The sequence below is a fragment of the Caretta caretta genome, chromosome 14 (genome assembly GCF_965140235.1).
Source record: "Caretta caretta isolate rCarCar2 chromosome 14, rCarCar1.hap1, whole genome shotgun sequence".
NCBI lineage: Eukaryota > Metazoa > Chordata > Testudines > Cheloniidae > Caretta > Caretta caretta.
Genome location: NC_134219.1, coordinates 48,922,130 through 48,944,789, shown reverse-complemented (window position 1 = coordinate 48,944,789; position 22,660 = coordinate 48,922,130). Strand labels below are relative to the sequence as shown.

The 22,660-nt window shown below is 62.4% G+C and overlaps 2 protein-coding genes across 2 annotated transcripts; one reads left to right on the top strand and one right to left on the bottom strand.

Annotated features, from left to right (window-relative positions):
• Positions 1-892: 892 nt before the first annotated feature.
• Positions 893-3,845, top strand: LOC142069002 (proteasome subunit beta type-9-like). The gene is made up of 5 exons (XM_075119126.1): positions 893-956; positions 1,970-2,249; positions 2,363-2,492; positions 3,127-3,268; positions 3,670-3,845. Exons 1-5 carry the CDS (start codon positions 893-895, stop codon positions 3,795-3,797), a joined length of 744 nt encoding a protein of 247 aa, XP_074975227.1. The 3' UTR covers positions 3,798-3,845.
• An 11,122-nt stretch (positions 3,846-14,967) lies between these two features.
• On the bottom strand, positions 14,968-20,732 carry LOC125621127 (major histocompatibility complex class I-related protein 1). Its single transcript, XM_048817638.2, has 8 exons — positions 20,395-20,732; positions 19,098-19,358; positions 18,215-18,490; positions 17,445-17,720; positions 17,115-17,219; positions 16,805-16,837; positions 15,862-15,894; positions 14,968-15,579 (listed from the first exon to the last, which is right to left on the bottom strand). Exons 1-8 carry the CDS (start codon positions 20,453-20,455, stop codon positions 15,569-15,571), a joined length of 1,056 nt encoding a protein of 351 aa, XP_048673595.2. The 5' UTR covers positions 20,456-20,732; the 3' UTR covers positions 14,968-15,568.
• Between the last annotated feature and the right edge of the window lie 1,928 nt (positions 20,733-22,660).

Below are 22,660 nucleotides of genomic sequence, written 5' to 3'. Positions count from 1 at the left end.
AGAGCCCGCAGGAGCAGCTGTGGGACAAAATCTGCCCTGTGATTGCCAGAGATCGCCTCAGGCCCTGCGGTGTGAGGTCTGACATCCCTGCCCATTGTCAGCATGAACTAGTCCAGCTCTGGAGATTCTGTGAGCCACAGAAATGGCCAACCCCTTTGTGAGTTTTACTTAGTTCTTGGGCTCAGTGACGTCCTGTGGCAGTGAGTTCCACAAGCTAATTACACAGTGTGTTGGAGAATATTGTATTTTATCAACGCTTCCCAAGCAAGTCTGCCAACCTTCTCCATCAGGTCCCTCTTGAGACGTCACCTCTTCATATGCGCTATAACCAGCCCCACATGTTAAAACATCATGAATTACACACCCTAAAAATCATGAGATTGGCTAAAGAATCATGAGATTTACAAAAATGGAGGGGGGGGGGGGCTTATTTGGTTTCTGAGTCTTTTGGGTTTGTGGTTTTAAGCTTTTCTTTGCAATCAGCAGGGTGAGACGTGCTTTACAAAAAATAACCAAGCTGAAATTCTCCCCTACTCCCAGGACTCCAGCAGCTGGGATTTTACACCAAACCCCCAAATATCACGAGACTTGTGACAAAATTGTGAGAGCTGGCAACACTGTGACCCACTGCTGCAGCCCCTCAGCCCCTCCTTGTGGGGTCCTGCCCTTTAGCCTGTCAGCTCGTCCGGGCAGGGGCTGGCGGTCCGATGTGGTTGTCCCGCACAACAGGGCCTGCGCTGGGCTCTGGCCTTTTGGAGTGACCGCAGTGGAAAATCCGACTCCCTTGGAGCAGCAGAAGTAGCTCAGGGTTGCAGCCCTCCTGCCGTTGCTAGCGCGCCTTGCATCCCGAAGGGCCTCACAGACCACGCACAGCACACGCAGCCCCGTGGAAATGCAGCCATCTCTGGGGGAGAGTGCATCGGCCAGACACTCGGTGGAAACGTTGGCCAAGGACAGTGGGGGCAAACCCCTGCTCCTATGGAAAGTGCCTTGGGGGATCTGTAATATCCATGCAGGTGGCTGGGGAGGTCGGGTCTCCCCCAGGGACCCCCACGCACTGACCTGTCTGGTGGTCCAGCCTTGGGAGCTCCATTAGAGCCCTGGGGAGACTGTGTGTCTCTGGGCCAGGGGAACATCAGCCCCCCACTCGCTGGGGGTCATGCTGCATCCACAGGGACCTTATGCCAGGCACCAGCATGACCCGATGTCACGGAGTCCCTGGGTGATGCTCTGGAACTGCTCCCCATGAAGCCAGTCAGGACTCTGGGGCAGTCGCCTTTCTGGGAGCAGCCTGTCTTCAGGACACACAGCTCACCCGGCTTCCACCTTCCTGGGTCTGACCTCGGAGCATTCAGCCTCCTCTGCCCCTCTGTGCGCTTCCCACAGCGAGTCCATCCAGGCGGGGTCTTGGGGAAGCCAGAGGGTCCTGCACCCCAACTTCGCAGTCAGACGTGACTCTCAGCCAGCCAGTAAAACAGAAGGTTTATTAGACTACAGGAACATGGTCTAAAACAGAGCTTGCAGGTGCAGAGAACGGGACCCCTCAGCTGGGTCCATTTTGGGGGGCAGTGAGCCAGACAACCACGTCTGCACTTCACTCCATGTCCCAGCCAGCCCCAAACTGAAAACCCCCTCCAGCCCCTCCTCCTCTGGGCTTTGTCCCTTTCCCGGGCCAGGTGGTCACCAGATTCCTTTGTTCTCCAACCCTTCAGCTCTCACCTTGCAGGGGGGGAAGGGCCCAGGCCATCAGTGGCCAGGAAACAGGGTGTCGGCCATTCTCTGTGTCCAGACTCCTGCACACACATGCCCTCTAGGGCACTGCAATGATCATACACCCTTACCCCACCACCTAGATACTTAAGAACTGCCTAGGGGAAACTGAGGCACCCCCACACTATTCAGAGGAAACATTAAGAACAGTCCCACTTCGTCACAGCAGGTCGTTAACCCTTTCCCCGCCTTACACTAGAGCAGGGGGTGGGCGCGTGTCCCACCCCAGCACAGGGGGTCTGGGACCGGGGCAGGTCCTGGATTCTGAGTCTGGGCGCCCGGGTCGGACTCCGGTTCTGCGCTCGGGGCTCTGGATTTCACGCTGGGCTCCGGACTCTCCCCCCCAGGGAGGCCGTGGTGAACCGGGTCTTCGATAAGCTGGCCCCGCTGCACGAGCGGATTTACTGCGCTCTCTCCGGCTCCGCCGCCGACGCCCAAGCCATCGCGGACATGGTGCACTACCAACTGGAGCTGCACAGGTAGGGCGGGGAGGCCGGGGGGGTCCCCTGGGGGTGCCGGCTGGAGCTCGCATGGCCCCTTGTGAGGGGCGGCTCCTCCTGTTATCACTGACCCCCCCCGTTCCTCTCCCCAGCCTGGACATGGACGAGGCCCCGCTGGTCCTGGCGGCCGCCAGCCTGGTGAAGGGCGTCAGCTACAAGTACAAGGAGGAGCTGTCGGCGCATCTCATGGTGGCGGGATGGGACCGGAGGAAAGGGGGGCAGGTGAGGGGGGGGCTGACAGCTGCGGGGGGATCTCTGGACCGTGATCATCTCCCCTCGGCCCATCCCCGTCTCCCTGCAGCGTCCCAGCCAAACCGGTTAATGCGCCAGAGCAAGCTACGCCCAGGGTGCAAAGGGGCCCTGAGCCCAAGGGGGCGAAGCATTAACCGCCCCCAGCGGGGCTGAGCTCCTGCATCTCACCCGCCAGCCAGGTGAGGAGACCTGCCCCCGGGTACATCCCGGTCGCTTCCCCGCAGGGCTCCGTGGCCCCTCGCCCTGGCCAGCCTTGGTAAAAACACCCCATTAACGTGTCCTCGTTCCCTCCCTTGGCCATGGCTGGGCAGGTCACCCGCTGCCGGGAGCCAGGCCAGCACCCCGGGGGGACCTGAACCCAGAACCTCCTGCCCCATCCATGCTCACGTGGCCCCGGGAGGCTCCCAAGGCCTGGCTGTGGGTCTGTGCCATGCCGGGTGGTGAGGAGAGACGTCCACCCTGAGACCCGGCAGGGGGTCGAGGGAACGGCCGGTCTTTACCGCGGTCAGTGAACGGCAGCGTCAGTCGCCCCCCGTCCACGACGCCCCAACCCCCGGCCCGTGCCGGGCCTGGGCTCTCACCCAGCGTGCGTTCGCTCCCGCAGGTGTACGGGACGCTGGGGGGGATGCTCACCCGCCACCCCTTTGCCATCGGCGGGTCCGGCAGCAGCTACATTTATGGTTACGTGGATGCAGCCTACAAGCCCGGGATGACTCCAGAGGAGTGTCGCCAGTTCACCAAGAACGGTACCTGCTCCTGGGTGGGGTGAGGCAGGTCCAGGGCGCGGTGGCCCCAGGGCAGGGACCGGCTGGCTCAGGGGGCTGGGCACGGGACACGGGACCTCTCCCCTTTAGGGGCCGCTGTCTGTGATCCGGCCCCAGGGCAGGGACCGGCTGGCTCAGGGGGCTGGGCACGGGACACGGGACCTCTCCCCTTTAGGGGCCGCTGTCTGTGATCCGGCCCCAGGGCAGGGACCGGCTGGCTCAGGGGGCTGGGCACGGGACACGGGGCCTCTCCCCTCTAGGAGCCGGTGTCTGTGATCCAGCTCCAGGGCAGGAACCAGCTGGCTCAGGGGGCAGGGAACGGGACACGGGGCCTCTCCCCACTGCTGGCACCGATTCACTAACCCCTCGTTTCTCTCCCCCAGCCATTGCCCTGGCGATGAGCCGGGACGGCTCCAGCGGGGGTGTTATTTATCTCGTCACTATCACCAAGTCGGGCGCCGTGGAGCAGGTGTTCCTGGGGGACGAGATCCCCAAGTTCTACGACGAATGAGTTCTGGGCCGGCCCCTCTTTTATACCCAATAAACCTCTCCGAGCGCAGGCGGCCTGCGAGACTCCTTGGGCGGATGCACGGGGCTGGAGCCCGGAGGGGGTAGATCAGCGCGGAGCCATGAAGAGCTATCCTGATTTACACCCACCTTAGAGATTTGTACCCCAGCTCCTCCCATGGCCCACTCCTTACTCCCCACAACTCCCCGGGGGCCTTTTACAAACCAGCCTCTTATCACCCCACTCCCGACACCTGCCAACCCCCGGGCTGCGATAGACGGGGCCCAGCTCTGTTCCCCCAGCCCTGGGTCACCTTTGTACGCCCCATATCTGGGGCTGCTCAGGCCCTTACCCCAGGTCTCCATGCAGTGGGGCTTCCCGGGATGGGGATGGGGTTGCCCCCTAAAGACGCTTCAGGCCCCAGCTGTGAGGGGCCGGCCCAGGGTGAGCTTGCTGGTGGCAGGGAGCGCGGGCCGAGGGGGTCGCGGCAGGGAGAGATCCGGGGTGCAGAGGGGCGCAGTGTCGGTAGAACAGTCTAGTCGCAGCCCGGCGCTGGGAGGACAGGCTTGTATCTCTGCAGCCAGGCTCGGGGTCCTGTGCAGCGCTGGGTCATTGGGGGCCCTGGGATACACGGGGGGGGGGGGGGGGGCAGGGAGCAGTGGGAGAGTGCGAGAGGGGAAATATATCAGCTCAAGGCTAATTGAGGCGTGGTTCCCTGTAGACGAGGGAAGGTGGCTGCAGGTTAACTGGAGCACCTGCGGTCAATTAAGGCCCTGTTAGGAACCTCATAAACCCCCCTGCTTCGGGCAGACAGAGAGAGAGGAGGAAGGAGGTTAGACTGGAGCTTAGAGGGGTGCTCTGAGACCTGGAAAATCAGAGAACTGAAGTAAGGGGGGACCCTGCCCAGGAGGGGAGGGAGATGCTCTTCCCCAGCGTCTAAGGACTCCAGGTTCCCCAGCCAAGGGGGATGAGGGTGAGAACTCGCAGGGGCTGAGAGGAGCTGGGGCTCAAGCAAACCCAGACCCCTCCCCTGCTTCCCTCCTTTACCACCTTCCTGGGCCACTAGCGGGGCCATCAATGCCCCAAGAACAGGGGCAAAGGGTGGCATCTTAGCTTCCCCGCCAAGAAAAGTGCTGGACCCACTAGAGGAACTTCGGCCATCTTATCAACCCCAAAGCCGCGGCTCCGGGATCCCTCTTGTTATCTAACGGGGAGGAAAATGGAACCAAAATCTGTTTCCTGGAGCGAGTGGGGGGGCAGCCCCACAGGGACACAGGTGGGGTAGGGGACAGGAACAAAGGGGATTATTATTGAGGAACACAGGGATTGCTACACTGGATCAGATCCCACGTCCACTTAGCCCAAGCTCCTGTCTGCCCCGGTGACCAGCGCCAGCCAGGGCAGAGTGAGGAGCAGAGCCCGCAGGAGCAGCTGTGGGACAAAATCTGCCCTGTGATTGTCAGAGATCGGCTCAGGCCCTGCGGTATGAGGTCTGACATCCCTGCCCATTGTCAGCATGAACTAGTCCAGCTCTGGAGATTCTGTGAGCCACAGAAATGGCCAACCCCTTTGTGAGTTTTACTTAGTTCTTGGGCTCAGTGACGTCCTGTGGCAGTGAGTTCCACAAGCTAATTACACAGTGTGTTGGAGAATATTGTATTTTATCAACGCTTCCCAAGCAAGTCTGCCAACCTTCTCCATCAGGTCCCTCTTGAGACGTCACCTCTTCATATGCGCTATAACCAGCCCCACATGTTAAAACATCATGAATTACACACCCTAAAAATCATGAGATTGGCTAAAGAATCATGAGATTTACAAAAATGGGGGGGGGGGGGGGGGCTTATTTGGTTTCTGAGTCTTTTGGGTTTGTGGTTTTAAGCTTTTCTTTGCAATCAGCAGGGTGAGACGTGCTTTACAAAAAATAACCAAGCTGAAATTCTCCCCTACTCCCAGGACTCCAGCAGCTGGGATTTTACACCAAACCCCCAAATATCACGAGACTTGTGACAAAATTGTGAGAGCTGGCAACACTGTGACCCACTGCTGCAGCCCCTCAGCCCCTCCTTGTGGGGTCCTGCCCTTTAGCCTGTCAGCTCGTCCGGGCAGGGGCTGGCGGTCCGATGTGGTTGTCCCGCACAACAGGGCCTGCGCTGGGCTCTGGCCTTTTGGAGTGACCGCAGTGGAAAATCCGACTCCCTTGGAGCAGCAGAAGTAGCTCAGGGTTGCAGCCCTCCTGCCGTTGCTAGCGCGCCTTGCATCCCGAAGGGCCTCACAGACCACGCACAGCACACGCAGCCCCGTGGAAATGCAGCCATCTCTGGGGGAGAGTGCATCGGCCAGACACTCGGTGGAAACGTTGGCCAAGGACAGTGGGGGCAAACCCCTGCTCCTATGGAAAGTGCCTTGGGGGATCTGTAATATCCATGCAGGTGGCTGGGGAGGTCGGGTCTCCCCCAGGGACCCCCACGCACTGACCTGTCTGGTGGTCCAGCCTTGGGAGCTCCATTAGAGCCCTGGGGAGACTGTGTGTCTCTGGGCCAGGGGAACATCAGCCCCCCACTCGCTGGGGGTCATGCTGCATCCACAGGGACCTTATGCCAGGCACCAGCATGACCCGATGTCACGGAGTCCCTGGGCGATGCTCTGGAACTGCTCCCCATGAAGCCAGTCAGGACTCTGGGGCAGTCGCCTTTCTGGGAGCAGCCTGTCTTCAGGACACGCAGCTCACACAGCTTCCACCTTCCTGGGTCTGACCTCGGAGCATTCAGCATCCTCTGCCCCTCCGTGCGCTTCCCCCAGCGAGTCCGCCCAGGCGGGGTCTTGGGGAAGCCAGAGGGTCCTGCACCCCAACTTCGCAGTCAGACGTGACTCTCAGCCAGCCAGTAAAACAGAAGGTTTATTAGACTACAGGAACATGGTCTAAAACAGAGCTTGCAGGTGCAGAGAACGGGACCCCTCAGCTGGGTCCATTTTGGGGGGCAGTGAGCCAGACAACCACGTCTGCACTTCACTCCATGTCCCAGCCAGCCCCAAACTGAAAACCCCCTCCAGCCCCTCCTCCTCTGGGCTTTGTCCCTTTCCCGGGCCAGGTGGTCACCAGATTCCTTTGTTCTCCAACCCTTCAGCTCTCACCTTGCAGGGGGGGAAGGGCCCAGGCCATCAGTGGCCCGGAAACAGGGTGTCGGCCATTCTCTGTGTCCAGACCCCTGCCCACACCTGCCCTCTAGGGCTCTGCAATGATCATACACCCTTACCCCACCCCCTAGATACTTAAGAACTGCCTAGGGGAAACTGAGGCACCCCCACACTATTCAGAGGAAACATTAAGAACAGTCCCACTTCGTCACACCCGACCCCCCCACCCCAGCCTGCATTTCTGCCCCCAGATGCCCCAGCTAGTGCCCCAGGGTGAACGTGGCAGGGCAGGCGGGCGAGGAGCAGGGGATCTCTCGGGATTTCACTGTGCAGGGGATTTCTCTGTCCCAGCTCCCCTCCCAGCCGGAGAAAGGCCCAGGCTGGGCTAGGGCGAGGCAGCAGCCCCCTCTGGAGCCCAGCGAGGGAAGGTTTCTCCTCTCCCGGGTGATTTCTCGGAAAGGGCCTGGCTCACGGGTACACAATAAAGCGGCTGTGGGCTCCTTCTAGTGGCTAATCAGGGCGGGTTGTTTGCTGGGTCTGTAGCCAGGAAATCCCCTGCTGGCCTGGGCCCAGCTGGCGAGGAAATGCGGGGGGGCATTGCCACGTGGAGCGGCAAACTGGCCCCGGCTGGCTCAACCTGGGGGTATTTAACCCCAATCTGCCCTGCCCCGGAGACTGGCAGGAGCGGCCCATGGGCTGGGGCGGGTTATGGCTGCGGCACAAGCTGGAATGAGCCACCCTGGCCCAGGGCAACGTGTCAGCGAATATGAGCCGCATGAAGTAGGTGCGAACACAGCGCTGAGCTGATCTGGATTAGCTGCTCCCAGAGTGCCGTCTGATTAGGAGTAGCTGGGTCTGTGCCTCTGGGCCCTGCTCAGAGCCAGATCAGCTGGGCGTGAGCCTCCCCCAGAGTAAGTGAGGTGCGTTAATTGGCAGCTCAGATCCAGGTGTACGGCATCCCTGCCCTGCGGGACACAAGGGGATTTGCACCCCGTCCCCAGGCAGGCTGCATGCTCTTCTCTAGGGGGCCCTGTACAGCCCCCCATAGCTGTGAGCTGAGACGCCCAGCCGCATAGGGGCCCAGCCAATGGGGCGTGTGTGGATGCTGAGTGGGAAGCAGGCTGGTGCCGGAAACCCATCCACAGGGCAGGGCAGGGCAGGGTCCAGTTCTGCGGGTGCAACGTTGTCAGCCCCGGGCATTTGAACCCCAGGGGTCGGGCCCCCCAAAACCACGAGTTTGTAAAAAGTTCTGAAAGGTGCGTTTGTGTTCACCTGCGGGCTGTGAGCCGGGGACGGGGGGTGTTGCGGTGGGGGGGGTTTCATCCACGCCGCACAGCGGGAGACAGAGCATAGCCAGGACCGATGGGCCAGCCCTCCCACTGGGGTAACTCAGCTCCATCGCCCCCGGCCTGGCCATGCTGATCTCCACCCGCTGAGGAGCCTGCCCCGAGAGCCCCGCGGGGGGGTTGCCGAGGAGGGAGGCTGGATCCGTAACTGCGAGGGGTCAGAAATCACCAGCCAGGCTGTGACGAAGTGGGCCTGTTCTTAATGTTTCCTCTGAATAGTGTGGGGGTGCCTCAGTTTCCCCCATGCAGTTCTTAAGTATCTAGGTGGTGGGGTAAGGGTGTATGATCATTGCAGAGCCCTAGAGGGCAGGTGTGTGCAGGGATCTGGACACAGAGAATGGCCGACACCCTGTTTCCTGGCAACTGATGGCCTGGGCCCTTCCCCCCCTGCAAGGTGAGAGCTGAAGGGTTGGAGAACAAAGGAATCAGGTGACCACCTGGCCCGGGAAAGGAACAAAGCCCAGAGGAGGAGGGGCTGGAGGGGTTTTCATTTTGGGGCTGGCTGGGACATGGAGTGAAGTGCAGACGTGGTTGTCTGGCTCACTGCCCCCCAGAATGGACCCAGCTGAGGGGTCCCGTTCTCTGCACCTGCAAGCTCTGTTTTAGACCATGTTCCTGTCGTCTAATAAACCTTCTGTTTTACTGGCTGGCTGAGAGTCACGTCTGACTGCGAAGTTGGGGTGCAGGACCCTCTGGCTTCCCCAGGAGCCCCGCCTGAGCGGACTCGCTGGGGGAAAGCGCACGGAGGGGCAGAGGATGCTGAATGCTCTGAGGTCAGACCCAGGAAGGTGGAAGCTGTGTGAGCTGTGTGTCCTGAAGACAGGCTGCTCACAGAAAGGCGACTGCCCCAGAGTCCTGACTGGCTTCATGGGGAGCAGTTCCAGAGCATCGCCCAGGGACTCCGTGACAACTGGTGGCAGCGGTGGGATGTACTGCACCCCGTGGATGGTGCTTCCTGCAGTAAGTGACTGGGGAGCAGTAACACGAAGGGGGATTGCCGAGGACCAGGCCTGCTGAAGGCTCAGAGAGGAGCGGTTTCGGGGGGCGGTTAACCCCTGGGAGTGTGTGACCAGCGAGAAGGATTGTGCAGTAACAGGGTTCCCCTGGGGACTGCAGCGAGCAGTCCAAGGGGCGGAGGAGTCTGCAGCTCGACCCTGGCAAAGAGGTGGTGACCTCGAGAAGGGCTGGCACACTAGGGGTTCTCCCTGGAAACCGTGGGGAGCGGGCCTGTGAGTCCACAACAACTTGGGAGGAGCGGAGTGATGGCCTGTCACCGTCTCCTTAAGAAGGACATTGTAACCCTGTGCAGAAAGAGAGGGTTGAGCATTGGAAAGTTCACCAAAGCAGAGTTAATCGTGCAGCTGGAGGAGGATGACCGCTCTAAGGAACAGATTCCTGACCCCAACTGGGGCTATAGCAGGATCTGGGAGCAGCTGGAGCGGGAGCCAGGCATCGCCAAGACTCCTGTCCCCGACCAGACGGGGGTCTTCACGATCGGGTTCCCCATCGGGGGATCGAGACGGACGGGATTGGAGCGGAGTCTGAGAGAGCAAGAGGACCGTGGGAGACAGCGAGAGCCCGAGAAAGAGCTGCAGAAGCAGCAGCAGGATGAACTGGCGGTGGTGGGGCGGAGAGGCCGAGGGGACCTCCCCGGGGTGAGTGGGGATAGATCCCGGGGGGCCAGTTCCGCAGGGAACCTCGAGACTAAATTGCTGCCCCTAGTTAAGGGGGGGTGTGTGGATGCCCACCTCACTGCCTTTGAGCAGGCTGGAGATCTGAACCAGGGGGACCCTGCGGAAAACCCCGGTGTCTAGCTCCCTTGCTGGGTCCCAAGGCCACAGACTCCATCAGCCAGATGGGTGGGGAGGTGGACAGGCTCCCACTCCTGACCCCAACCTATATGTCTGTGTGGAGTTTCCTGGGGTCAGGCCCCTCGGACCCCCAGTGGGAGCGGAAGGGGATGGTCAATGGGGAGACATTCCTGGGGTGGCGAGACCCTGGGACAGAGAGAACTGGTGTCAGACCCTGGGTGGTGCAGCCTCAGAGGCTGAGGGCCTGTGTGAGCTGGGTGAGGGTCCCAGGGACGAAGCCCCTCGCCCTGCCTATGGTCCAGATCCCTGTGCAGACCCAGGAGGAGTGGGGCTGGCTGGTCGTTGGGGTGCCCCAGGACACCAGCTGCGAGACCCTGTTGTGGGGTGACTGTGTCTCTTTGGGACAGGATCCAGGCCCTGCTCCTGTAACTGCCGAGGGTTTGAATTTGAATCCAGGGAACCAATCGGTGGAGAGGGAAATGGTCAGTGAAAATGCAGATGACCTGGCTGGCAGCAGGGAGGAGCCGCTAGGCTCAGGCTACCTGCCTGCCTGTAACCAGACCCCTGGGACTCGGTGGGACAGAGAGATGCTCCCTGCCCCCTTGCACACCAGACTGGGGACTCTCGCTGGCTCTGATGCAGTGAGGAAAGCAGTGGCCTGCCCCCACTGGGACAGCAAGGGCAGCGCTGAGCACAGTGGGAGCTGAGACCCCAGCTGAGTGGGGGGAGACACAGGCAGGGCAGGGGATCTGTGGGGAGTGGCAAGGTGCTTGGTAAGGGAAGTTTGGATGAGCCTAGGCAGCCTTGTGAGCTGATGGCTGTGTCCAGTCAGCAGGGTGGGAAGGCGAGGAGAGTGGAAGATGAGAGTCCCTGGACCTTACCTGTTAGCTGGGTGGAGAATTGGGACAGTGAAGGAAATGGGTCTCTGTCTGTCAGGGGTATTGACTTGCCTATGGAGGGAGCTACCCTGATCTCCAAGCAGTTGTCTGTGACCAGCCTTGTGTGCTGGGACAAAGGGAATGAGATCCCAACCTGTGTGTCTGGTAAAGGAGAAAGTGTGTCCGGCTCTTCTTGGTCTGTGGAGCAGACAGAAGGGGCCTTTCAGCCTGTGATGGTTGAGGGTCATGCAGTTGTCTCAGAGCTGGTTCTGGATTCAGCTAAAGCCCAGGAAGGGAAGGGTCCTAAGTTTCTGTCTGCTCGGGAGAATGGCCCTGTAACTAGGTCGCATCCAGTTAGGGTCTATGTAAAATCCCCGAGACCAGACAATTCTGGTGCTTGTATTTTGCCTGTTGCTAGTGTGTTGTTGGAAAGGGTGTAGCAACTCTGTCTAATCAGGGTGAGATCCTAGCCAGGGCACAAGGAGAGCAGGAAGGTGATGTGATTGTGGAACCTACTGAGGGTGTGGAAACCTGTAGCAAGAAGGAAAAGATTCCTGAACTTGTGTGTGGCAAAGGGAAGGAGAATGCTTCTAACCTTTTATCTAGGAAGTCTGTAAGTTTGCATGAAAGGGGATTGTGTAGGAATCCGCCTGATGGGCCAGAGGTGATTCTGGATGTAAGGGAGACCCAGAAAGAGTCTGTAGTTGCTCAGGAAAGTGTTCCCCTAGAGCAAGCCCTAGGTAAAGAGGGTAAGAGCAGAATTTCTGGGAGGGGTGAATTGTTGCATAGAAAAGCCCTCGGGAAAGGAATCCTCATGGAGTCTTTGCAAGCAGTTTACTGCCACTGAAGGGTGTGAAAGTGATTTAATCAAGAAAGTTTCAGTTCCTAACAGCCAGAAATTTTCTGTTGTGAATGGATCCACTGACTTTCCTGTTGAAAGATCCAGTGTGGAGAGCTTTGAGAAGGTCTCAGAGGGAGTGAAAGCTATTAAGAAAGGTATACCGTCCTATAACCAAGTGGCTGTGTTTGGCCAGCTTGTTGGGGAGACAAGGTTGTTGGGAAAGGGATGTCTCCATGCTAGTTCTGTAAGTGAACAGTATGTGGCCCAGGTCAAGATGGGGGCCCTTAACCAAGAGAGCCCGAATTGCAGCCCTCCAGACTGGAGCTCTGGGAGAAAACCCAATCCCAGTTTGACCCCCTGGGGTTTTGGGGTGGCCAAAGGGCATGGGCTGCAGAAACCTTCCCACATGCAGCCTGCTAGTGCTATCGACCACCCCCGACCTAAGGGAGGGCGTGAAACTGGAAGGGCCTGGTGTAACTCCTACCAAGGAACGGGAGAGATGCTGGGGCATCCATGGGAACATTGGTGGCTTCAAACTTCCCCAGGTCACCGGGTAAAGTGACCCCGCTCAGTTCGATCTCGAAGGGGGGAGAGATGTGACGAAGTGGGCCTGTTCTTAATGTTTCCTCTGAATAGTGTGGGGGTGCCTCAGTTTCCCCCATGCAGTTCTTAAGTATCTAGGTGGTGGGGTAAGGGTGTATGATCATTGCAGAGCCCTAGAGGGCAGGTGTGTGCAGGGATCAGGACACAGAGAATGGCCGACACCCTGTTTCCTGGCAACTGATGGCCTGGGCCCTTCCCCCCCTGCAAGGTGAGAGCTGAAGGGTTGGAGAACAAAGGAATCAGGTGACCACCTGGCCCGGGAAAGGAACAAAGCCCAGAGGAGGAGGGGCTGGAGGGGTTTTCATTTTGGGGCTGGCTGGGACATGGAGTGAAGTGCAGACGTGGTTGTCTGGCTCACTGCCCCCCAGAATGGACCCAGCTGAGGGGTCCCGTTCTCTGCACCTGCAAGCTCTGTTTTAGACCATGTTCCTGTCGTCTAATAAACCTTCTGTTTTACTGGCTGGCTGAGAGTCACGTCTGACTGCGAAGTTGGGGTGCAGGACCCTCTGGCTTCCCCAGGAGCCCCGCCTGAGCGGACTCGCTGGGGGAAAGCGCACGGAGGGGCAGAGGATGCTGAATGCTCTGAGGTCAGACCCAGGAAGGTGGAAGCTGTGTGAGCTGTGTGTCCTGAAGACAGGCTGCTCACAGAAAGGCGACTGCCCCAGAGTCCTGACTGGCTTCATGGGGAGCAGTTCCAGAGCATCGCCCAGGGACTCCGTGACACAGGCCCCCTGACATTTTGAGATCAGCTTAAAAAACCCAGGGAGGTTTTTCAAAATCCTGGTTCTGTTTAAATACCCTTCGGGTTCGAGCCCTTAGGGGTGTTGTGGTTGCCAGGTGCCAGCAGGGCTAGAAACCACCCAACAAAAATTCGGTGCATTCAGAAATGCGGCCGATCAAATGCTGGGAACAGGGCGACTTCAATAAACTGCATGGGGAGGAAACGGCCAAACGAACCGTTCCGTCGTTACCGCCTGACACGGCCGCTTCCACGAGGTAAAAAGAGGTTTCAGAGGAGCAGCCCTGTTAGTCTGTATCCGCAAAAAGAAAAGGAGGACTTGTGGCACCTTAGAGACTAACCAATTTATTTGAGCATGAGCTTTCATGAGTTACAGCTCACTTCATCGGATGCAACAGGTCGTTCGGTTCATTTCGTGTCGACTTTTATAGCGAACGAAAAGGTGATTTTAACAGCAGGCGTAACAGTCTCCAGCTGGTCTGTCTCACGCCGACGAGAACCCAGACAGCAGCTGCCAGGCCCCTGGCCGCGGACACGGGACAGAACCCGCAGCTGCCGGCCCAGGGGCCGCCCAGAGCCCCCCGCGCCGGCCGTGCACAGCCAGGGCAGGACACGGAAAGGGCCGTGTCTGTATCCCTGTGACAACGCACACGGCAGAGCGAGGAGTTTGTGCCCGGTTCTGGGGCAGTGATGGCAGCGGGTCAGAGCCAGGGAAACGTCTGAGCCCGGTTCTGCGGGTCCCCCCAGTGCGGCCAGCGCCAGGACCCTCCCCCTCCCCTGCTGGGTGCTGGGACAAACAGTCTTCAAAGTGCTTTAAACAGAGACTAACGGTGACGCAGCAGGGAGCGGTGACCTGGGCATGTGGCAGGGGAGTTTCCCTGGGAGACCTGAGAGCCTGTCACCTGAGCCGGGGTGCGGGGGGGGGGGGGTCCCAGAGAGTCCCAGTGAATCCCAGGAAGAGGGGTGCAGGGCCTGGACTCCCCCACGCTCCGTGACATTAACACACACACACACATCCTCTGGGACAAGGCCCTGTAACAGGCACCCTCACAACCCCCCCAAGGCAGGAACGAAAGTATTTTCCCTATGTGACAAAGTGGGACTGTTCTTAATGTTTCCTCTGAATAGTGTGGGGGTGCCTCAGTTTCCCCTAGGCAGTTCTTAAGTATCTAGGGGGTGGGGTAAGGGTGTATGATCATTGCAGAGCCCTAGAGGGCAGGTGTGTGCAGGGGTCTGGACACAGAGAATGGCCAACTCCCTGTTTCCTGGCAACTGATGGCCTGGGCCCTTCCCCCCTGCAAGGTGAGAGCTAAAGGGTTGGAGAACAAAGGAATCAGGTGACCACCTGGCCCGGGAAAGGAACAAAGCCCAGAGGAGGAGGGGCTGGAGGGGGTTTTCAGTTTGGGGCTGGCTGGGACATGGAGTGAAGTGCAGACGTGGTTGTCTGGCTCACTGCCCCCCAGAATGGACCCAGCTGAGGGGTCCAGTTCTCTGCACCTGCAAGCTCTGTTTTAGACCATGTTCCTGTCGTCTAATAAACCTTCTGTTTTACTGGCTGGCTGAGAGTCACGTCTGACTGCGAAGTTGGGGTGCAGGACCCTCTGGCTTCCCCAGGAGCACCGCCTGAGCGGACTCGCTGTGGGAAGCGCACGGAGAGGCAGAGGATGCTGAATGCTCCGAGGTCAGACCCAGGAAGGTGGAAGCTGTGTGAGCTGTGTGTCCTGAAGACAGGCTGCTCACAGAAAGGCGACTACCCCAGAGTCCTGACTGACTTCATGGGGAGCAGTTCCAGAGCATCACCCAGGGACTCCGTGACACCCTATTTTCAAGAAGGGGAAACCGAGGCACAGAACAGGGGTGGGAATCACGCAGCGAGCCAGCAGCAGAGCTGGGAATAGGACCCAGGAGTCCTGGCTCCCAGACCACGCTGATCCTACCAGCAGGGACTCCCATGCTGCACCGAGGGAGCACAGGGCACCCGAAGTCCAGCTCCCACGAGGCACTGCGGCAGCTTCGCTGCATGGAATTTTGTGGTTTTCAACCAAAAGTTCAGTTTTTGGCCCAAAATTGAGATTTTTCCATGTGAAGAACCCTTGCACCCCAGAGATACGGAGGCCGTGGTCCCTGCCCCGAGGGGCTTACACACTAAATAAACCGTGCAGTGAATGGGGCTGGCCGTGCCCATCAGGGCTGGCCAGTTTGCGTCCCGTGGCCGACACGCAGAGCATAGGGCAGGCAGCCCCCCGGCAGTGGGTCCCAGGGAGGCTGGAGGTTCAGGAGACGTGGGGCCGTTCACCAAAGCACCAGGCACAGCTCCGAGGCCCTACGCAAGGAGTAACAGGGAGATAACGCTGAGGAGAGGTGGGGATCAGTCAGTCCGTGTCTTCACAGTCTGGATTCTCCTCCGGCTCCGACCGGCTACGTTAGAGCTGCAGGAGGGAGACACGGGAGAGTCAGGGTCTACCCCGAACCATGTCTGAACGGGTCAGAGAGGGGCTGGCACTGGGGGGCTCCCCTTGGGGCCACTGCCCAGAGAGACCACCCCAAACTCTCCCCCTCCCAGAGACACCCTCTCTGCAGAGGGGAGATGGACCCGGCCCTGCACTCAGCACCCCGGCATGAAGCTCAGGGCTGGTTTGTAGGAGGTGCCAGGCCTGGGGTCTCCACCGAGCCCCCGGTGACTCCCCTGGGACAGAGTCCCCCCCACGTACCGGTGATGGAGCTGTCCGATCCATGCTCGCTGGCTGTGGGGGGAGAAGGGAAGGGAGTCAGTGTCTGGCGGCGTTTGATGCGGTCCCCTGGGCGCAGCCCCCCACCCCCCAGCCCCACAGAGAACAAATGGGGGCTGATCAGATTGCAACACAGAGGCAAAGAAATGGCCCATCCCCGACAGGGAAGGCGGGCTGGGGCCAGCAGGCCAGCCATAGGGGCCAACCACGGGCAGGGCCAGGCAGACCCAGCTGTGGGGTAATAATCCCCACAATGCACCGGGGCTGGATGTGCGGAGCACCCCAGGCTGGTCCAGCCCTGAGGATCTCACGGTGCGATGCCAGACCGAAGTACCCGGCTCCACGCACCCCCCCAGCCCTTCTGCAGCACCAGTCACGGCAGAGACCCGGGACCTCAGCGTGTGCTAATGGGGGGCAGTTAAAGTCTCGGGGGCTGCTAACATCAGCCCCCTTCACCGAGTCCAAGGCCAGAAGGCACCATCTCATCCCTGTCCTGTATAGCCCGGGCCAGCGACCGGCCCCACAATGATCCCCAGAGCAGATCCGGGAGCAAACACCCCCCTGGTGAGCTAAGCACGGCCAGCGACAGAGAATTGCCCTGGCCTGTGGCCAGCTGTTCCAGGGGTTAATCACCCCCACCCCCAGGCAGGCCCTGACACCTGATTTCCAGGCTGCATTTGGGGAAGGTGCATGGGAGCGAACCTCCCGCCAGGGGCCCCGGGGATTGGGTGTGGGGTTCGGGTTTCAGGGAGACCCATAGGACAGCGACCGTCCTGGCAGGCCCAGCGCCCTTGGGCCGTTCGTGGTGCCCGGACCCTGCTCCCCAGCTCGCCCCACACCGCACAGCTCGGCGCCGAGGACAGGCCGGTCTCCGTGGGGGGGACACGGACAGTGCCCAGCCCGGCGCGGGGCTCATCTCACTCACCCAGTGCCGGCGAGTACAGATCCGCCTTGGGCCCTGCGGGGAGAAGGCAGGTTTCAGCGAGGGCACGAGCCGGCTCTGGTCGCTCTCCGGGGCCCGGCCCAGCACGGACACTTGGAGTCGGGGTCCCCGGATAAACCCAGCACGCAGGGAGGGGACCAAAGACACCCCAGGGTGAACGGCCGGCTCCCTCCCTGAGTCCCCCATCAGTGTCCCTGCCAGCCCCCCTGTGGGGCAGGCCCACGGCTCCAGTGCTGGGGCTGCACCGCAGGGCGAGGGGCAGCCTGGGGGTCCCCCCGCCCCGGCTCCGTACCTGACTGCTTCCTCCTCCAGGCCAGGCCGACCAGCACGGCGACCGCCCCCAGGGCCAGGATCGCGCCCGCCACCACCAGGACCAGCCGCGAGTCAGATGGTGGCTCTGTGTCGGGGACAGGACAGTGGCTGAAGGGAACCCGGCGAGACCCCACAGACCCCACTTCCCTGCTCCCCCGTCAGCACCCCATAACCCCCCTCTCCCAGCACAGGGGTCAGTCACCTGCTCCCCCATCAGCGCCCCATAGCCCCCTCCTCCATCACAGGGTCAGTCCCCGGTGCCCACACGGGGGCTCACCCCCCCCCCAACACCCTCCTCCCCCGGCCTCACCCCACACGGCGACGAGCGGGTTAGCCAGGCTCTCGTGCTCCACACGGCAGCGGTACAGGCCTCTCTCCCGGGGGTCGATCTCCACCGTGGCCCAGGCGTGGTAGGTCCCGTCCCCGTTGGGCAGGACCCCCCCTCGCCGCGGCCCCTGCTCGCTGCTCCCCCCGTGTCTCAGCCAGCTCACGGCGATGTCCCGGGGGTAGAAGCCGTGGGCCCGGCAGGAGAGGGTGGTGGGGCCGCCGGGGGTGTCTCTGCTGGTGACCCGCACAACTGGGCGCTCTGGGGAGACGAGGGGGCAGAGGGGGAGCTGCAGGGTCATGGCCAGTGAGCAGCACCCGGGTCCCCCCAGCCATTACCAGCACCCGCCCCAGCGTCCCTCCCTCGGCCCGGATGGGGACACAGACCCGGAGTGAGGGGCCCCGGGGATCCCTGGGGCAGGGGTGTCCCCTAATGGGGAGTCAGGGAGCATCAGGGATGTCCCTGCCTCCAGCCCCACGGCCCTGAGGGCGGCCCTCCCCCTCCCACCCAGCACCCCCGCCCTTCCCCTGCCTCGCCAGAACCCCCTATTATCCACCCAGTCCCCCTGCCCTCCCCCTCCCCCTCAGCGCCCCCCCCAGCCTGGCCAGCACCCCCTACCCTCACCCCGCCCCCCGCCCTCTCCCCGCCCCTGAGAGCCCCCCAGCGCCCTCACCCCGCCTGGCCAACGCCCCCCGGCGCCCTCTCCCCGCCTCCCCGCGCCCCCTCCCCGCCCCCCCAACGCCCCCCACTCTCACCCCGCCTGGCCAGCGCCCCCTGCCCGAGCTGCAGGTAGCGGTGCAGGGCCTCGCCGCACTCCCGCTCCAGGAAGTGCCGATAATACTGCAGGGCGACCGGGTCCCCGTTCCACCGGCGCTGGGTGGCCTCGGCCTCCCGGGCGGGAGCTTCCCAGCGGTGCCGGGCGGCGTCGTAGATCAGGAAGTCGCCCCCGTCGAAGCCAAAGCGCCGGAAGCCCCCGGTGCTGCCGTCGGCCCGGATCTCGCAGCCGTAGGCGTACTGGAAGATGTGGAAGCCTGGGCGGGGCAGAGCCGGGGGGGTTGGGACGGGGACCCCACGGAGCCAGGACCACGGCTGGGTCTGCGACCGACCCCTCCCTGGATCCCCCCCAGAGCCTGCTGGGCAGGGAGCCTGCCCCTCTCCAGGGGCCCTGCCCTGCGTCCCCCTCAGTGCCAGCCCTCCCCTGCCCCCGCGGGGTCCTTGCCGGGCAGGGCTGCATGGACCTTGGTTCTGATCCGGCCATTCCCGGGAACAGAGAGGGGTGTAGGGAGCCCCGGCGCACTGGGGGCGCGGCACAGACCCAGTGAGAGACGGCCCCTGCCCCCAAACAGCTCACAGGGCAAAGAGACAAGAAACCAGAGGGGAAACTGAGGCACCTAGAGGTGAACTGACTTGGCCAAGGTTACTCAGCAGGTCAGGGGAAAAGAGCTGGGGCTAGAACCCAGGAGTCCTGGCTCCCAGCCCCCACCCCCTCTCCAACCCGCTAGACCCCACTCCCTTCCCAGAGCTGGGGGACAGAACCCAGGAGTCCTGGGTCCCAGAGCAGCGCTCCAGGTCCCCTCCCTCCCCCTCCTCGACCCCAGTGCCCCCGGCCCCTCTGCCCACGGGTGGGCGCCGACTCACCCCTGCTCTGGTTGTAGAGGTGAAGGTGGGTCCGCACCTTGCCCCGGAAGCAGGCCTGTCGCACCTTGTGGACGCGGTTCTCCTGCTCCCAGACCTCGGGCTGGGCCGCCTGCATCCAGGGCGCCCGGGGCCGCATCTGCTGGGCCTCGCCGTCATACTCCACGAACCGCTGCCCGTCCACGTAGCCGGCCACGGTGAACTCGGGCACCCCCGGGCCGGGCTCCGAGACGGCCGTCAGGAAGTATTGCAGGGAGTGCGACCCTGCAGGGGAGGGGGAACGGAGGTGTTAGCGGGATCTGTCTGCACCCCCCTCCCCAAACGCCGGGAGAGCAGTCCCCACAGCTCCACAGAGACCTCCCCCAAAACCCCCCAATGTAATTGTAAGGGGGATTGACGCACAGCGCACTCATTTCCTCAAGCACAGAGCAAACAGGGAATCACCAGCATCTGGGGGCACTGCAGGGCACCTGACACACAGTAGGGAGTGAACAGCCGAGCTGAGAATGGGGCAGAGGGTGTGTGTGTGGGCACGGACGCTGCACACACACACATGCATGCCCAGCAGGGAGGGAGGGAGGGACAGACACACACAGCCAGTGGACAGATGGACAGACACATGGAGATCCCTTCCCCAGCACCGCAGGGCAGCCCTGCCACCGCACGGCCCATGAGCCCCGATTCCCTACGCCAGGCAGAGAGCTGCAGGGAGAGTGGAGGGGGGATGGGGCAGATGTGGGGCGACAACAGTGGGGAGGGGGTCGCTGTCACAGCTGAGCGTGGCCCCAGCCCAATGACATCACCCTCGGGGGGTGGGTCTGGCCCCAACTCCCCAGTGAGCTCCCAGCCCCCTACAACTCACCCACTATCCACTGGCACCCCAGACTGCTGCCAGGTGCTCCCCCACCTGGGCAGTACCTCCCATCCCTCCCCCAATACCATGGGAAATATACCACTGTGCCCTCCCCGTGGCAGAGAAATATCCCCCAGAGCCAGCGAGAGAACCCAGGAGTCCTGGCTCCCAACCCCCGCTGCTCTAACCCACTAGCCCCCACTCCCATCCCATAGCTGGGGAGAGAACCCAGGAGTCCTGGCTCCCAGGCCCCCCTGCTCTAACCCACTGGACCCCACTCCCCTCCCAGAGCTGGGGAGAGAACCCAGGAGTCCTGGCTCCCAGCCCCCCCTGCTCTAACCCACTAGCCCCCACTCCCCGCCCAGAGCTGGGGAGAGAACCCAGGAGTCCTGGCTCCCAGCCCCCACTCCTGGGGGAGGGGTTAACCCCCCGTTTGCCCCTACTCACGTGACTCAGCGCCCCCCAGCAGGAGGGGGAGGAGGAGGAGGAGGCTGCCTGGGCCCCCCATGCCGTGTGGGGCGCGATCCCGCTGTGCTGTGTGGGGCGGGGGGGGGCTGTCGGACCCGGGAGCCGCCCCCCCGCGGGGATTGGGCACCACGGGCGTGTCCTGCCCATTGCGACAGACCCACGCGGCCGGGCCAGGGAGGAAGTGAGATTCCGGCACAGCTGGGGGGCAGCCCCGGGACCCCCCGCCCCCATCCAGCCCCACCCAGACACGGGGTCCCGGGGCCTCCCCCCACCCCGCACTTCAGTTACAGAGTCACAGAGATGGGGGGAGAGAACTGAACCCTCCGTGCTCAGACAGGACACACACCAGCCCCCCCGCCCCCCCCCAATGAGCCGCCCCCCACCTGCTCACATGACCCACCTGCCCCTCAGCCTGCCCCCTGCGCTGCCAGGGGGCGTTTTCCAAAGTGATTTAGGAGCCTTAGTCCTGGAGAGAACCCAGGAGTCCTGGCTCCCAGCCCCCCCTGCTCTAACCCACTGGACCCAACTCCCCTCCCAGAGCTGGGGAGAGAACCCAGGAGTCCTGGCTCCCAGCCCCCCCCTGCTCTAACCCACTGGACCCCACTCCCATCCCAGAGCTGGGGAGAGAACCCAGGAGTCCAGGCTCTCAGCCCCCCCTGCTCTAACCCACTAGACCCCACTCCCATCCCAGAGCTGGGGAGAGAACCCAGGAGTCCTGGCTCCCAGCCCCCCCGTGTTAACCTTTCAGAGCCCCCCGGGGGGGTTAGCGCCCTAGTGTCAGATCTCCATAGCTAGTAACTCCTTTGAAATCGACAGGAGTCAGGCCCCAAACCTGCTTCAACCCCTTCGAACCCCCCCCCCCCTTTGTAAATCTGACCCTAAAACCCCTTGGAAATGGGGCTCCTCCTCCAACCACTTGGCCCCTTAACTCCCCCGCCCCCCCCCGCCTTTAATCCTCGCCCTGCCCGTGTCCTCCTTCCCCACTGACCCATCCTATCGCTCCAGGCCCTGCCTCCGGGCCTCTCTCGGGGTTTTAGCCTGCTGCCCGTCACCCTGGCATCCGGGCACCTTCCACACAAACTCAACAGCAAGTAACAAAGCTCCTGGTAGATTGTGGGGAGACTCTGCTCCATATTGGCCCCGCAGCCGGGCCTGCTGCGGCTCTGCCTGCCTGAGCCCTACCTCCCTGCCCCGGTGCCCGCTCCCCTGCCCCACCCGACCCCCCCGTGCCCACCCCGGTCTGCCCCTCCCTTCCCATGGGCAGTAGAAGGCAGCTGGATCGAACCCAGCGAACAGGCCCAGCTCCCCGGGGGGTCGGGGTGTGTCTGTCCCCTCCGTGGCCGGCACTTTGTGCGGTGGCCTGTGCGGTGACAGGGGCGCCCAGCCCAGGGCAGGGGACCGGCACAGCGGCTGCGTTTAACTCTCCCCCGGTCACCGCAGGGCCACAAGTTCCCCATGCCGGGGGCCGGGGGGGCGACAGGATGGCGAAGTCGCTGTGTGCTCGCAGCAGCCCGCAGGGTCACGCTTCCTCTTCCCCGGCCACTTCCTCAGCCGCCGGGGCGCGAGGCCGTCACGTGGGGACCCGCGCTCTGGGGGAGCGTCGGAGCTGCTGCTATCCAGCATCTGGCGCCCGCCAGGCCCAGCGCGGGCCACACGCAGGCGGCAGGGAGCCGGGGCTGAAATGCCGGTCGGGCCAGTCCCCACGGGAGCTGCACCCTGCCCCAGGCCGGCTGGATCCGTGGGGATCTTGCCCCCAGCTGCACCCCCCCGACCTGAGACAGGCACCGACATGCCGTTACCGCCTCGCTAGGCCAGGATCACCTGGGCGCAGCCGCCCCCGCAGAGGGCCGTGCCGTGCATAACCAGTCTGAGCGTCTCTCCCCAGAGCTGTCCGCTCCCTGGGGCGGGGACTGGCTGTGCAGCCTGGCGCCGGGGGGGTCTCCGCCTGGCCTGCGCCCCCCAGACACGACTGCAATCCGGGCAATGAATGCACTTCCCCGGCTCTGGCTCGGCTGAGGAGGGGCAGGGTGGGGCTGGGGTGCCTCTGCCCTGCACAGACCCAGACGTCTGCGCGGCGTTAGCCGGGTCTGGCTGTACGCGGTTCTGGAGGGAGCAGCTCTGATTCAAACCGGATCCAGATTAAATTCAACGTGACGGAGCCACTGGGCTTTACCGGCTCTTCCCAGCGCCCGGCTGCAGCGGCGCCAGCAGGGGACACCCCCGCCTCGGTCTGAGAATCCCCCAC